General features: G+C 40.1%; 1 protein-coding gene across 5 annotated transcripts in view; it reads left to right on the top strand.

Annotated features, from left to right (window-relative positions):
- The window catches only part of PXK (PX domain containing serine/threonine kinase like), a 274,909-nt gene that overhangs the window by 213,560 nt on the left and 44,840 nt on the right, over positions 1-16,509 (top strand). For all 5 annotated transcript variants that reach the window (XM_053720959.1, XM_053720958.1, XM_053720962.1 and 2 more), the window contains exon 15: positions 13,342-13,428. In XM_053720959.1, coding sequence (XP_053576934.1) covers positions 13,342-13,428 — 87 coding nt within the window. The remainder of the gene's footprint in view (positions 1-13,341; positions 13,429-16,509) is intronic.

The raw sequence follows: 16,509 nt of genomic DNA, 5'->3' as shown, positions 1-16,509 counted from the left end.
TTGCTCAGTGTGCTTAGAGGAATGTGGCTGCACCTCACTGACGAGGCCCATAGGAGGCCGAAACGATCGTCTGGGGTTGTCATGTTCCTTGTTCAGAGGAGAATTGCCTGGTATTTTGGGGCTGGACTGACCTTACTTGGCGGGATCAGACTGATATACTTCAGGAAAGTTTTCTTCTGTGAAAAGCACACTGGTCTAAAAGAGGCTGCTTCCGGGTGGTAAATCGCCATAGAACAAGCCACTGAGCTGTTGTTCGTTCCTGGTAGAGCGCTTCTCTCTTTGTATGCAAATTATTATGACCCTGGGGAAGTCTCCCTATGGGTGATGGGGGAAACCAGACGTGGACTCCTTGCTCAGTGTGCTTAGAGGAATGTGGCTGCACCTCACTGACGAGGCCCATAGGAGGCCGAAACGATCGTCTGGGGTTGTCATGTTCCTTGTTCAGAGGAGAATTGCCTGGTATTTTGGGGCTGGACTGACCTTACTTGGCGGGATCAGACTGATATACTTCAGGAAAGTTTTCTTCTGTGAAAAGCACACTGGTCTAAAAGAGGCTGCTTCCGGGTGGTAAATCGCCATAGAACAAGCCACTGAGCTGTTGTTCGTTCCTGGTAGAGCGCTTCTCTCTTTGTATGCAAATTATTATGACCCTGGGGAAGTCTCCCTATGGGTGATGGGGGAAACCAGACGTGGACTCCTTGCTCAGTGTGCTTAGAGGAATGTGGCTGCACCTCACTGACGAGGCCCATAGGAGGCCGAAACGATCGTCTGGGGTTGTCATGTTCCTTGTTCAGAGGAGAATTGCCTGGTATTTCGGGGCTGGACTGACCTTACTTGGCGGGATCAGACTGATATACTTCAGGAAAGTTTTCTTCTGTGAAAAGCACACTGGTCTAAAAGAGGCTGCTTCCGGGTGGTAAATCGCCATAGAACAAGCCACTGAGCTGTTGTTCGTTCCTGGTAGAGCGCTTCTCTCTTTGTATTTCTATTAGAGCATACAGGTAGGCACAGAAATCTGTGCATGTTTGACTTCCATGTTGCTTTAATTAAAAATGTTACAACCACAATTTAAACATGTTAAAATAAAATGGCATTTAAAAAGTTACGTTTAGAACACATTAAAAGATATTGACTTTAACCCCTTGAGTGCTAATGACAACTGTGAGCCATCACAGAGTTTCCCACTCAGAGCCGTCACTAGCACTCTCCCACCTTGAGGGAGATCTGGGGGCTCCCACCCGCTCCTACCCCTGCAATCGTGCCTGTAGAGTGACAAGCATCGCCGGGGCTTCCCGTTTTGTGTTGTGACATCACGTGCAATAACGTGATGACGTCACCGCGCAACTTTATACTTAACAATGTTAAGTATAGGAGCAGGGGGCATGCTGCTTAGAAGCCTGTATCTCAGGCATCTAAGCAGCTACAGACCCCCAAGATCCACCATTGGAAAGGTAATCGCCTAACCTTTCAGTGTCTGGGGGGTTCTGGGGGAAAAAAAAAGTTTACAAAAAATTGTTTAAAAAATAAAAAAAAAAATTAAAAAAATCTTAGCACCCAGGTGGGAAAGTGCTTAGCACTCAAAGGGTTAAAGTACCTTTATTGTATTCCGATTATTATCTGAACAAGATACCTAATCATCAGACTCCTAGAACCTTGCACAATTGCAAGAGGTTAAATAATTTCTACATCTGCCCATCTGCCTTACCTAAATTAAAGGGATACCAAACCAAAAAAAATATATTAATGATTCAGATAGAGCATGCAATTTTAAACAACTTTCTAATTTACTCCTATTATTTTTTCTTCGTTCTCTTGGTATCTTTATTTTAAAATGCTGGAACGTAAGCTTAGGAGCCTTCCCATTTTTTGTTCAACACCCTGGATAGAACTTGTTTGATTGGTGGCTAAATTTACAATCAGCAAGCGGAACCCAGGTGCTGAACCTAAAATGGGCCTGCTCCTCAGCTTACATTTATGCTTTTCAAATGAAGATACCAAGAGATTGAAGAAAAATTGATAATAGAAGTAAATTAGAAAGTTGCTTTATATTGCATGCTCTATCTGAATCACAAAATAATTTAAAAAAAAAATGGGTTTAGTATCCCTTTAATTGTTCATACTTATTTCCTTCTTAATATGAGGAGAGTCCATGGCTTCATTCCTTACTTGTGGGAAATACAGAACCTGGCCACCAGGAGGAGGCAAAGACACCCCAGCCAAAGGCTTAAATACCTCCCCCACTTCCCTCATACCCCAGTCATTCTTTGCCTTTCATCACAGGAGGTTGGCAGAGAAGTGTCAGAAGATTTGGAGTAGTTCCTTATGAATGCTATCTACTCTTTAAAATGGGACTGGAGTTTTAAGTACTCTTGTCAGCCTCTCAGTGAGAGCATTGACAAAAGTTAGGGTCTGGAGATGCAGGGAGAGTCTTTCTGCGAAACCATCCAGACCCGTATTAACAGCTCCTAAGCAATCAGTGTTGACGGGTTTCACTACCTGCTTTCATCACTCAAGTCCATGTCAGGAGCGATGCTACAAGACTGTCACACTTGAAAGTCTGTGTTTCTGTTCCACAGCATAGATTCCGGTAAGATTGTTTCATTTTTTATATATGGTATAAAGTGTGGCTCCTTTTATCTGTATAGAATCAAGGGTTAATATCTCCTGAGGGGCGATTATTGAACAGTGGGGATTAATCTTATAAAGTTTTTATTTGATATACTGCGTTGTGTGAGATGTTTTTTCTTTTGAGGCTCATAGGCTGATGTTGGAACATACAGGTTACTTTCACTTAAGAGCTGCACAGCTTTACAAGCTTGGCGCGCTTTTCCTTAGTGTAGGCGGTCCTAGGTTGCACACCATGTGACTGGGTGTGGTCGTATTTTCACTTCCTATTCTCTGACTGTGCTGGTTATCGGAGAGCAGCGGTTTTCTCGGTGTGCCTGGGTCATAGGAGGTGGTGAGTGCCCCAGCCATTGGGGGTATAAAGGTGCCATTTTTATATTTTATATATAAAGTTCATTATTGTTATATTAGGACATAGCCCATAGCTATGGAGGACTCTGACGTTTTAGAGGGTACTCCCTCTATACCGAAGACTAATACCTGTTTATATTGTGAGAAGGCCAAGGTATACCCGCCCTCTCAATTATGTTCCACATGCCTAGAAAAAGTGATTAGGTCAAAAAAGGTTAACATGTTTGATACCACTGAGTCCTTCCACATCTGAGGGGTCCCCGTCCTGTGATTTGCGCACCCTGCATTCATCTCTTAATACACATGCAGTTTCCCATAGCACGCCAGATCCTCCATCTGGAGGAGGCCTTTTACCTCCAGACTTCACTGTGCAGTTACAAACGGCAGTGTCTGCGGCCATTAGTGCTTTACCTCGCCCTGCTAAGCACAAGCGAAAGACTTCTAGTCTATTAGTTATTTTTTTCTGGCTTCAGGAAAGGTCAGAAAGCCTCTGTTATTTCTCTGGCTTTTTGGTTGAGACTTTTGATTCACAAAGCTTATTTGGAGGCGGAGCAGTCTCCGCATCAGAGAATTACATCTCATTCTACTAGATCAGTTGCCACTTCTTGAGCTCTCAAGAATGAAGCTTCAGTTGATCAAATTTGCAAAGCAGCAATTTGGTCTTCTTTGCATACTTTTTCTAAATTTTACTATTTTTATGTGTTTGCTTCTTCGAAAGCAGCCTTTGGTAGAAATGTTCTTCAGGCAGTTGTCTCAGCTTGATTCTAATGCCTTTGATTTGAGTTTTTCTTTTTAATTTTTAAGAAAACGTAATTAATTTTTTTGGATTTAATTTCTCAGCGGAAATAGCTATTTTTATTTTATCCCTCCCTCTCTAGTGACTCGTGGACTTCCATAGCTTGGGTATTGTATCCCATACGTCACTAGCTCATGGACTCTTGCCACTTACATGAAATAAAACATAATTTATGTAAGAACTTACCTGATAAATGAATTTCTTTCATGGTGGCAAGAGTCCATGAGACCCACCCTATTTTTTGTGGTTATGATTTTTTTGTATAAAGCACATTAATTTTTACAGTTCCTCTTTTTGTATGCTTTTTACTCCTTTTTATACACCTCACTTCTTGGCTATACGTTAAACTAAGGCATAAGTGAGGTGGGAGGTGTATTTATAGGCATTTTGAGGTTTTTGGCAGCTTTGCCCCCTCCTGGTAGGAATGTATATCCCATACGTAGCTTGCTCATGGACTCTTGCCACTATGAAAGAAATTAATTTATCAGGTAAGTTCTTACATAAATTATGTTTTCTGGGTCTGAATCGGCTGCCTCTAAGCCTACGATTGCGGAGGAACCAGATTTTAGGTTTAGGATGTAGCATTTGCGCTTTCTTTTAAAGGAAGTTCTGTAGAGTTTACGAAGACAGGGTTGTTCCTCAGACTTTCCCTCTTCCTGTAAAGATGGCAAACATTATTAAGAACAAATGGGAGAGGATTGGTTCTTCCTTCCTTATTGATCTGAGGAAAGAAAGAGATGCTTTCCTATTACAAAAACACCAGGAAGAAGAGACTAAGAGTAACTTACACTAGGTTTTTTCATGGCCAAAAATCTGGCAAGGTTGGTCAAAGCTAGGAAAAAGAAAAATTTCATACCTGTTATACAGTCTGATGTTAATCGTTATTCGTATACAGAAGAGATATGTGGAGTTTTTTTAAAATATTATCAGCAGTTATATATGGAAGGTGAATCTAACTGTCTTAACCAAGACAAGTTTTGGTCCCAGATTATTCTACCTAGGATACAGAAAGAGGATCTAGAATTGCTAAACGCTCCTATTACAGTAGAAGAAATCGGCAAAGCAATAGATTTATCTAAACTTAATAAAGTAGCTGTCCCGGATGGTTTTCCTTCCGAATTCTATAAAACCCTGGCTGAAGAAGTAATGCCAGTGTTAGAAAAACTATATAATAGCTATTATATATCAGATAATCCAATATCTACAATGTTTTCTGCTGCAAATATTTCTCTAATTTAAAAAAAAAAAGGTAAGGATCCTGAAGATCCTGCCTCCTACAGGCCCATTTCACTACTCAATGCTGATTATAAAATTTTAGCCTTTATCATAGCTCGAAGATTAGCGCTTAGTTTAGATAAACTTATTCATCCAGATCAGACTGGGTTCATGACTGCACGGAGTCCTTCCAAAAATGTATGGAAATGAATCACCCTGGTTGACTATATTTGGAATTGTGATCAATTTAAAGATCGGAGTGACCTTAAAGGTATTGCTGTTCTTACATTAGATACTGGGGTTATGATGTCTAACAGCGCTCACCCTACTTCCTTATAGCTCCTGGATGATAGGGTATCTAGCTCACCCTAAATAGAACAAAAAATATAGCAAATAATCCAAGAAGCGCCTAAAAGGAGGTGAAGGAAGAATCTAACAGATTGAACCAAGGGTAATCAAACAATTATTAACATATAATTAAATACTTATATGATAAGACAAAAAACAAAAACAGAGGCGCCACATGTGTAGGTCAAAAACGATAAATGAATCCAAACAGCAGCAGATTAAGGGTACTCACAAAATTGGCGGCACTCTATTGTGCCAACAGGAGCAGGCTGGTATTCTATAGCGAACCAGCTGGCTGTGTGGAGGATCCCCACCGGATGTATGCAGTATTGGGATTTTACTGCCTGCAGGGCTTCTGGATAGGACCCAATGGCAATCCTTCCCTTCGACTGGAACTGCAGGTGGAATGGAGAGATGGGCTGGAATGCCCTAAGGTTACTGATATGGAGACAAACACACCAACACCAGACTGATGTAAAAGTTAAAATTAGTATTTTATTATACAGAATAAAAGTACCAAAGGTATAACAATATACAGCTGGGTTGTGTGAATATCAATCTCCTAATAAGAGTAGAATAGCTACGCGTTTCTCGGGAGAACCCCGTTTCCTTGTATACTCTCTATGTGTAAAGTTACCCTTTAAATAGGGCTCAGTAACCTCATGAACAATTGTCCCTCCCCTTCCTTCCCAAACAATATCCAATAAGATCCTTCCTTTCCTACTCCACCCAGTTGCTGCTGTAATTAATATTAAATTTATGGGGATATGTGTCTGCTAGTGAATATAATGAGCAAAGTCCCCCTAATTAACGTGTTGTGAATAATTGTGTTTAAAGTGTGAACTCCGATCTAAGTTGGATAGTGTCGATCGTGATTAATGTGCATCGCCGTATATTGCCATGAAAGTAAACAAACCCAACATGTGTTTCGTAATTGACCAATGATATGCCTCCATTTGATGGGATTGTATTTGAGTCATCAGGCATTCAAAGTAATGTGCGATGCTCCTCACTGGGGGATAACCGGAAGTGACTAGTAGTCACATGATTCCAGTTACCCGCAGTTACAAATGTCAACAAATAGTGACGTGTGATCACCTGACCGCCGTGTGTACTCGGCTCTGCGTGATCATTCAGAATAGGGAAACACAATAGTCACCGCCCATGGGTGTTAGTCACCAATAAAGTATAAGTAAAAGTGACGCTGTGTAAGTTATTATCTATTTGTTTATAAGTGCTATGTGCCATAAAATAATAAATCGCAATAAACTAGCTAAATAATGTTGTTGCAGTGATGCAATGTGAAATGGTGTAAAGATAATTAATGCTTGATAAAGAGAGATACATTGATCGCTCCAGGATTATGCACAAATCTATTCCAATAAATATAGATCTGTATTGGAAATATGTACCCACATATATATGTGTGTGTACCCACAACAATGTGTGCAAATATATATATGAAAAAAAAATGTAGTTGTATACAATCCTGCAGCGAGATATAAATGCGATGTGAATGTGTGTGAATAACTAATAAAACTGTGAATATATGTGTATTGTATGTGAATATTTAATGTGTGATGTGATCTCTAGTGTTCAAAGGTAATATAAATACTAAATAAGGTAATATAAATAATAATCCCAAAAATGTAAAATTTAAAATTATAAAAAATGGATACCAAAAATGTGAGAATGTGAAAAAAATGAAAAATATTAAATATTAAAACCAAAAATATTAAAATCAAAACTATAAGTGCGACAGGCCTTTCTCAAGACTCAGAGTCTTGAGAAAGGCCTGTTAAAGAGGCCGAAACGCGTTGACAATTTGGTGAGCATTATTTCAACATTATTTATATTTTGAAATGTTATTGCACTATGTCACTTTTTTAACCTACAGGAATCACTAAAGGAATACTGGAAGAAAAAGCACAGTTATCCAACTAAAAAGAAATATCATCTTCACTTACACGGATACATTCACAAGGAGGATCATTCACAGATATTCAGTTACTGACACTATACACTTGGATTATATACATTCTATACCCCATCATACCATTTATACCAACTATTTGATCGCACTTATATTTTTGATTTTAATATTTTTGGTTTTAATATTTAATATTTTTAAATTTTTTCACATTCTCACATTTTTGGTATCCATTTTTTATCATTTTAATTTTACATTTTTGGGATCCCCAAGAAATATATATTTTTTCACAGGATTAATTAAGCATTTGTTAATCCTATTTTTGTTTTATACCCACATTTTTTCACTGCATTTTTTTCACCTGATTTTTTTTTCACTGGATTTTCCAATATCTTTTTTCACTAGAAGGGGACTATATCACACACTCATTGGAATCACTATCATCATTTAGAGATCATCTCATTTGACTCTAATTTGTTCATCTCCGTAATTGGCAATATTTCACAGCAACATTCATTATGGACTTTTATTAGGGTCCACTGTCATAACTGCCAATTGTTTTATATCTTTAAATTGTTTTTATATTGTTTTTAATTGTATTTCTAGAATATATGTTACATGGATCCATGTTATTAAGTATTTAATTATATTTGAATAAATGTTTGATTACCCTTGGTTCAATCTGTTAGTATCTTCCTTCGCCTCCTTTTAGGCGCTTCTTGGATTATTTGCTATACTTACATTAGATGCTGTCAAAGCCTTTGACAGCATCTCTTGGACACATCTTTTTTACAACTCTCTAGCAAAATTTGGCTTTTTGAATAATTTTGTCCGATTTATTCAAAACATCTATCGGAATCCGGTGTCATTTCTTCTAGTTAATCGTACCTTGTCCCCTAAAATTAATTCTTCAGAGGGGAACAAGACAGGGTTGCCCCCTTTCACCTCTTCTGTTTAATATCGCTTTAGAGCCACTGGCTGCAATGCTGAGAGAGGTCATGCCTGGGATCCCAGTCGGTGTACAAAGGCTAAAAATATTACTCTACGCAGATGACATCTTGATATTTTTGAATAATACGGTTGACACAATCCCTAAGGAAATATACGTGCTAAATGAATTTAGCTCTTTTGCAGGCTATAAAATTAATATGGAGAAGAGTGAACTTATGTGGCTGGGGAAACAAGACACAGAACAATCTAATATTATGTTTCGTGTAGTTAATGCCATTAAATATCTTGGCCTAGAAATCCTTAAAAACCCTAAACATTGGTATCAGGCGAACTTTGGATCTCTCTTTCAAAAGTTCAAAGAAGATCTTGAGCTATGGGCGGCTTTCCCTTTATCTATTTCAGCCTCTATTAATTTAATTAAAACTATAATTTTTCCTTGAATCTTATACCCTTTGCAAAATCTGCCACTCATTATCTTTAATAAAGATTTGAGCAAGCTGGCTTGATGGTTTTCTAAATTTATATGGAAATCTAAAAAATCGCATATCTATTAATAGATTGTCACAAAAATTCTCCAATGCTGGTGTAGCTCTTCCTGATATTAGACTGTATAATTGGGCCACACTGCTTAAACTAGCTTTTGATTGGATTGCCCAAACTAACATGGTCACTTCTTTTGAGATGGAGTCATACCTTGTCACTCCTTGGTCTCTGAAGGCTCTGCTACATTGTCCTTTGCATTCTCTTCGCTTGAAAGTCTCTACTCTTCATACATTTAGAAATATAATTTAGGTGTGGCAAAAGTTTTGCCATCTCCTAAGAAGTGATTTCTCTTTTTCCAAATTTTAGCCTCTTGGAGTGGCAGCAGAAAGGTCTCGGCGATATTTACCAAATGTTGAACAGTGAACACCAGGTGCTTCCATGGGAGACTATTCTTCAACAATTTGCTCTACCTAGGGCGAATCGGTTTGCGTATTTTCAAATATGCCACTTTATTTGCTCTCAGAAATGGTATGTTTCTTCTAGATATGAGTGGTCCGAGGTTAAGATCTGCATTCAAAAATATATAGCTGGGGATGCTTCGATTTCTTTAATCTATGACATCATGCTCACTAAACAAGGTATACTAGTGGGTGATAAATTGGTTAATCTCTGGCTACCTTATATTCCTACAGTAGATAGAGAGAAGATATCTAATAGTCTCTCTACCGTGGCTAGTTATCCTATCTCGGTTAGTTGGAAAGAATCACATTTGAAATGATTAAATAACTACTATTTACGCCCATCTAAATTGTCCAAATTTGACCCGAATAAAATGTTTGCATGTGCTCGTTGTTCATATGCCAGAGCAGATCTCCCGCACATGCTATGGTTTTGTCCTAAAATATATAAATTATGGCAGAAAATCCAATACTGGTTTAATAGAGTTCATGAAGGGGCATTCTCTCTCTATCTCTCTGGAAGATGCAGTTCTCTTAATTCTTAACCCTCGGGCTTGTCCAAAAATACGAATTTTAAACACTATTATATTGATAGTGAGAGATAACATTTTTAAAAATTGGATCGCTAAGCGTCCTACTTTGGCTCATATCTTTAAGGATATTCAAGCCCAGGTTATATATGAATCTTTTCATCTCCATCAGATATCAGAGAAAAGAATAAAAAATGTTTTGACAGGATGGGGCGCCTATTAATAAAACATATCCTACCCAATTACAAGGGCAGATTCTATCCCCATTTGTGTCCTCCACCAGCTTTTCTGAAATGGTTTTGCTTCGGGTTCAAGTCTCTTCTACCCAGGGGCAGATTCCTTCACTCAAATCTGTCGTCAAAACTAGAAAAGAGGGATGCCTTTCTGGGGTATGTACAGGATATTTCCTCCTTAGGAGTCATTGTCCCGGTTCCCTTAGAGGAATGAGGCTTGGGATAATACTCGAACCTTTTCGTGGTCCCAAAGAAGGAGGGAACTTTCCGCCCGATTCTGGAAATAAAGTTCTTAAACAAGTTTCTGAAAGTTCCCTCGTTCAAGATAGAGATAAGGTATTTCCTTCCCTTGGTTCAGAAGGGACAGTACATGACCACTATAGATCTGAAGGATGTTTACCTTCATGTCCAAATCCACAGGGAACACTTTCATTTCCTAAGGTTTGCCTTCCTGGAACAGCACTTCCAGTTTATTGTTCATCCATTTGGCCTAGCTACTGCCCAATAATTTTCCCAAAGGTTATGGGGGCTCTTCTAGCCATGGCCAGAACCTAGGGTATTGCAGTAGCCCCTTGCTTTGATGATATTCTGGTACAAGCACCATCCTTTCGTCTAGCGGAAGAACATTCAGAATCTCTTCTCTCTCTTCTTCGATCCCATGGATGGAAGATAGACTTAGAAAAGAGTTCTCTTATTCCAAGCACCAGGGTAGAATTCCTGGGCCCTATAATAGACTCATTGATCATGAGGATATTTCTAACAGACCAGAGACGCTGCAAGCTGGCTTCGGCATGTCTTGCCCTCTGGACCTCCTTGAGGCCCTCTGTGGTACAGTGTATGGAGGTGATTGGTCTAATGGTGTCCAGCATGGACATAATTCCCTTTGCCAGGTTTTGTCTCAGACCGTTACAACTGTGCATGCTGAGACAGTGGAATGGCAATCATTCGGGTTTGTCTCAACAGATCTCTCTGGACAACCGGTCGAGAGAATCGCTCTCTTAGTGGCTCTGTCCAGATCACCTTTTTGAAACCATCCTGAGAGATTGTGACTACAGATGCAAGTCTCTCAGGATGGGGAGCAGTTTGGGGAGTCAAGAAGGCTCAGGGCCTTTGGTCTCGGGAGGAGAGCTCTCTCTCGATCAACATTCTGGAACTTCGAGCAATCTATAATGCTCTGAAGGCTTGGCCTCTTCTGGATTCGTCCCAGTTTATAAGATTCCAATCAGACAATATCACCTCAGTGGCTTACATCAACCACCAGGGAGGAACGAGGAGCTCCCTAACAATGAGGTTGGTATCTTGGATTCTGGAGTGGGTGGAGGCCCACAACTGTTTGCTGTCAGCAATCCACATTCCAGGTGTGGACAACTGGGAAGCGGTTTTTCTCAGCAGACAATCCTTTCATCTGGGGAATGGTCTCTCCATCCCGAGGTGTTTGCGGAGAGGTGGGGGACTCCGGAGATAGATCTCATGGCGTTTCGTCTCAATACCAAGCTACCCAGGTATGGGTCGAGATACAGGGATCCTCAGGCAGAGCTAATAGATGCATTAGCGGTGCCTTGGAGGTTCAGTCTAATATACCTTTTTCCGCCGTTATCTCTCCTTCCTCGAGTAGTGGCCCGCATCAAGCAGGAACAGGCATCAGTGATACTGTTTGCTCCATTGTGGCCGCGAAGGATGTGGTTTGCAGATCTAGTGGGGATGTCGTCATCTCCTCCATGGAAGTTACCTTGTCGCAGGGAGCTGCTGGAGCAAGGTCCTTTTGTTCATCAAAATCTAGATTCTCTGAGGCTGACTGCGTGGAGGTGAACGCTTAGTCCTAGCCAAGAGAGGTTTCTCTGAAAGAGTGATTGATACTCTCATTCAAGCTTGCAAGCCAGTTACTCGTCGCATCTATCATTCTTTCCTTTCTCCAGGATGGTCTGGAGAAGGGCCTTTCTGCTAGCTCCCTTAAGGGACAGATTTCGGCCCTACCTGTTTTACTGCACAAGAGGCTCACTGAGCTTCCAGATGTTCAGTCTTTTGTTCAGGCTCTGGCTAGAATCAGACCTGTGTTTAGATCTAGCGCTCCTTGGAGTTTAAATCTTGTTCTTAAAGTTTTGCAAAAGGCTCTGTTTGAGCCTATGCATGTAGTTGACATTAAATTTCTGTCTTGGAAAGGTTATTTTTCTTCTGGCTATTGCGTCGGCACGAAGAGTATGAGATGGCTGCCTTGCAATGTGAGCCTCCTTACCTAGTATTCCATGCTGATAAGGCTGTTCTTCATACTGGGTTAGGTTTTCTTCCTAAGGTCATTTTGGATCGCAACATGAATCATGAGATTGCGATTCCTTTCTTGTGTCCTAATCCTCCTCCTTTGAAGGAACGGTTACTTCATCATTTGGATGTGGTTCGGGCCTTGAAGTTCTATCTTCAGGCTACAAAGGAGTATAGACAGACTTCTTCTTTATTTGTTGTCTATTCTGGGAAGCGTAAGGGGCCAAAGGCCTCGTCCACTTCCTTACCTTTTTGGTTGAGGAGCATTATTCACTTAGCATATGAGACAGCGGGACATAAGCCTCCTCATTCAACTAGAGCAGTGGCTTCCTCTTTGGGCCTTCAAGAATGAGGCCTCTATAGATGAGATTTGTAGGGCCTGGTCCTCCTTACATACATACCTTTTAAAAAATTTACAAATTTGACGTTTTTGCTTCGAAGCAGCTTTTGGGAGAAAGGTTTTGTAGGCTGTGGTGCCCTCAGAATAGGGTCTGCCTCTCTTTTTACCCTCCCGTTCATTCAGTGTCCTCTGGTGGCCAGGTTCTGTATTTCCCATAAGTAAGAAATTAAGCCATGGACTCTCCTCTTACAGAAGGAAAGGAAATGATCTGGTAAGCATAATTTTTTTTTAATTTTAAATAATGAATTATTTAGGCACTTGATAACACATTTAAAGGGACAGTAAAGTCCAAATTAAACTTTCAAGATTCAGATAGGCATGTAATTTAAACAACTTTCTAATTTACTTTTATCCTCAAATTCTGTTTGTTCTCTTGTTATTCTTAGTTGAAAGCTAAACCTAGTTAGGCTCATATGCTAATTTCTAAGCCCTTGAAGGCCGCCTCTTATCTGAATGCATTTGACAGTTTTTCACAGCTAGAGGGTGTTAGTTCATGAGTTTCATATAGCTAACATTGTACTCACGCATGTGGAGTTATTTAAGAGTCAGCACTAATTGCCTGAAATGCAAGTCTGTCAAAAGATCTGAGATATGGAGAAGCAGAAGCTTAGATACAAGGTAATCACAGAGGTAAAACTTATATTTCTATAACGGCGTTGGTTATGCAAAACTGGGGAATGGTAAATAAAGGGATTATCTATCTTTTTTAAAAATAACATTTTTGGTGTTTACTATCCCTTTAATTAATTATTTTTTACGGACTAGATGTACCAGCATAGACGTTTGACAAGAGCACAGTCGCACCATGGTTCAGAAGAAGAGAAAAAGAAAAGGAAAATTTTGGCACGAAAGGTTGTATTTTATTATTTTTTTGTTTGTTTATTAAATAAACATAAAAGTCATAATACTAAAAATTGTATGTGTATGTGTGAATTTCCATTTTACATAGAAGAATCACTGTTTTCAGGTCCCTATGTACATATGTCTGGTGTGCCTAAACATAGTTGTAGCTTAGAGATAAGATTATGGTTTGTATAATACATTACATGATACATGCCACCATCTGCGTTGTTTGAATTTGCGTGTATTGCCTGGTGCAGCATATTTAGCAATGGCCTTGAAACAGTAATTCATTTTACTAAAAAAATTTTGGCTTATACAAATATATTGCAAAAATGTTTATATTTGAAACTAAAGTGCGATATTATTAGTGGAACCCTAAGTCCCCACAACATTTCTGTCCATAACTTTCAAGGAGAATTTTCTATTAGTGTATTAAGTATTTTGCATTATTTGTCAGTCTCGCCACGTTTTAGTTTGCGAAAAAAAACAGTGAGATCTGTAGGGCGGAAATGTTTAAAGGATTACGCTGGGATTTAAAAGACTTTCATACACGCCCATTACACAATTATTACGCTTTGTATCTTGTACTTGTACTTATAAGTACAATATTCTATGTGTTTTTTGCACATCCAGTGTACTTAAATTATGTTTTACCTTGTGCATATTTAATAAGATTTATTCCTGTGTAATTTGATAAAATACGTTTTTTGGTGAACAATTTCATTAAGATGTGTGATGCACCATAACAATTCAATTTTTTTCCTGCATATTTTTGTTTCATTTGTTCAATTATTCATTTTGTATGATTTTTAAATTACAATTTTCATTGTGCACTTTTGTAATGTATGTATCTCCTTCCCATACGAAAATAGAGTATACGCCCTTTGGCGAAACACACCCTGTTTTAAGGGTAAAAACAAGGTACCTTTATAGAATTCCACCAGGAAAATAGAAGTACTGGTCAGGATTCTTAAATAATCTCACCAGCCCAGAGACCTTTAGATAATCGAGCCCATACAGTTTTAGGGTTGCGAGTTTTAAAATTGCTTGCTCTATCCAATTAGAGCATTAACTTTACTATAATGGCCCTTTGAAATTGTCAACTGTTGAACCTAATGAATTACATGATAGCCAAACTGGCCGGTGTCCAGAACTGCACATAGAAGCTGCCAGCCATGCTGGTATACCTCAACTGCTATCGTATCAATATGACCTGCTGTATCCATGTGCGCCGCTGGCCTGTGGCTAATTTAGCTCTTGTGCATCTACCTATGACTGTTTCTTCCCTCGCTTCCACTTATACAGAAAGAAAGGGCTGTTTCCATCTAAAGGGGAGGAGAGTCCATGGCTTCATTCATTACTTTTGGGAATAAAGAACCTGGCCACCAGGAGGAGGCAAAGACACCCCAGCCAAAGGCTTAAATACTCCTCCCACTCCCCTCATCCCCCAGTCATTCTTTGCCTTTCGTCACAGGAGGATGGCAGAGAAGTGCCGAAGATTCGGAGTTGTCTCTTATGGAAGGTAGTACTCTTTGGAATGGGACTGGAGTTTTAAGTAGTCCTGTCAGCCTCTCAGTGAGAGCCTGGGTGAAAGTTAGAGTCCGGAGATGCAGGGAGAGTCTTTCTGCGAAACCATCATGACTTATATTAACAGCTCCACAAGCAATCAGCGTTGACTCGTTTCGCTGCCTGCTTTCTGCACTCAAGTCCATGTCAGGAGCGATGCTTTTACCTATCACATTTGAAGCGCCGTGTTCCTGTTCCACGGCATTGATTCTGGTAAGATTGTTTCATTTTGTATACACAATGATAACACAGAAGACAGGGTCACAGTGTGGTACCTTTTATCTTATGAAATCAAGGATTAATATTCCTAGTAAGGGGAACGGGGGGGGGGGGGTATACATAATATTGTTTATTGTGTTATTGCTGCGTTATGTGCGAGGTGTGGCTCTGGGAATGGTGGAGTATTTGCGTGTCCGGTTTTGGAGTGTTTTCTCTTTAATGCAGGGGCGGTCCTTCGAGGCATCCTAGGTGACCGGGTGTGTCGATCTCCACTTCCTCTGTTGATCAGCGGCATAGGAGACAAAGCGGTTTCTGTAGTCCGGGTCATAGGAGGTGTTGAGTGCCCTGACCATTGGAGGATATAAAGGTGCCTGTTTATTCAGCTAGTCTAGTCCATAATAAAAGCGCAAGCTATGGAGGACTCTGATGCGTTAAAGGGTACTAAATCCTTAACAAAGTCTCATTCCTGTGTTTATTGTGAGGAGGTTCTTGTAGATCAGCCTGCTCAACTATGTTCCACATGCCTTGATAAAGTTGTGACATCTGAAACTAAAGGGTTGTCTAGTACACTGAGCTGTCCACCTCTGAGGGTTTTCCGTCCCGTGAGGTGCGTTCCCTGCTTTCATCTAAGAGTGCACATGCAGCGCCCCAGGGTCCAACCATTACTACTACGGGTGAGATTTGTTGGCCATCAGATTTTGCGGATTAACTGCAAACAACGGTATTGAAAGTGATCCATGCTTTACCACGTTCTGCTAAGCGCAAGTGTAGAGCGTATCATGGGGGCCCAGCCCAAGGGTTGTCTATGCCTGTAGAAATATCAAAGTCGTTATACGATGATGAGCCCACTCTGACTCTTTGGAGGAGGCTTCTTCTGGGTCGGAGTCTGTGTCATGTCATCCTCCCGCAGCGGAGGAGCCTTACTTTATGTTTAGGATGAAGAATTTGCGCTTTTTGCTGAAGCAAGTGCTTGCTACTCTGGAAGTTCTGGAACCAAAGCTTCCGGAGCAACCTTTGATTCCTAAGCTTGATAAGGTATACGAGGACAGGGTGGTGCCTCAGACCTTCCCGGTTCCTGTTAAGATGGCTAATATTATTAAGACTGAATGGGAGCGATTATCTTCTTCCTTTTCCTCTTCTTCCTTTAAGAAACTGTTCCCCATTCCGGACTCTCAGCTCGAGCTGTGGGGGACTGTCCCTAAGGTGGATGGTGCTATCTCTACACTCGCGAAGCGGATGGCTATTCCTCTCAAGGATAGTTAATCATTTAAAGAGCCCATGGATAAAAAATTGGAAAACATGTTA

Source organism: Bombina bombina, chromosome 7, assembly GCF_027579735.1.
Source record: "Bombina bombina isolate aBomBom1 chromosome 7, aBomBom1.pri, whole genome shotgun sequence".
In the NCBI taxonomy this organism is placed as follows: domain Eukaryota; kingdom Metazoa; phylum Chordata; class Amphibia; order Anura; family Bombinatoridae; genus Bombina; species Bombina bombina.
The sequence above is the reverse complement of the archived record's forward strand: the minus strand, read 5'-3'. Positions and strand labels throughout refer to the sequence as shown.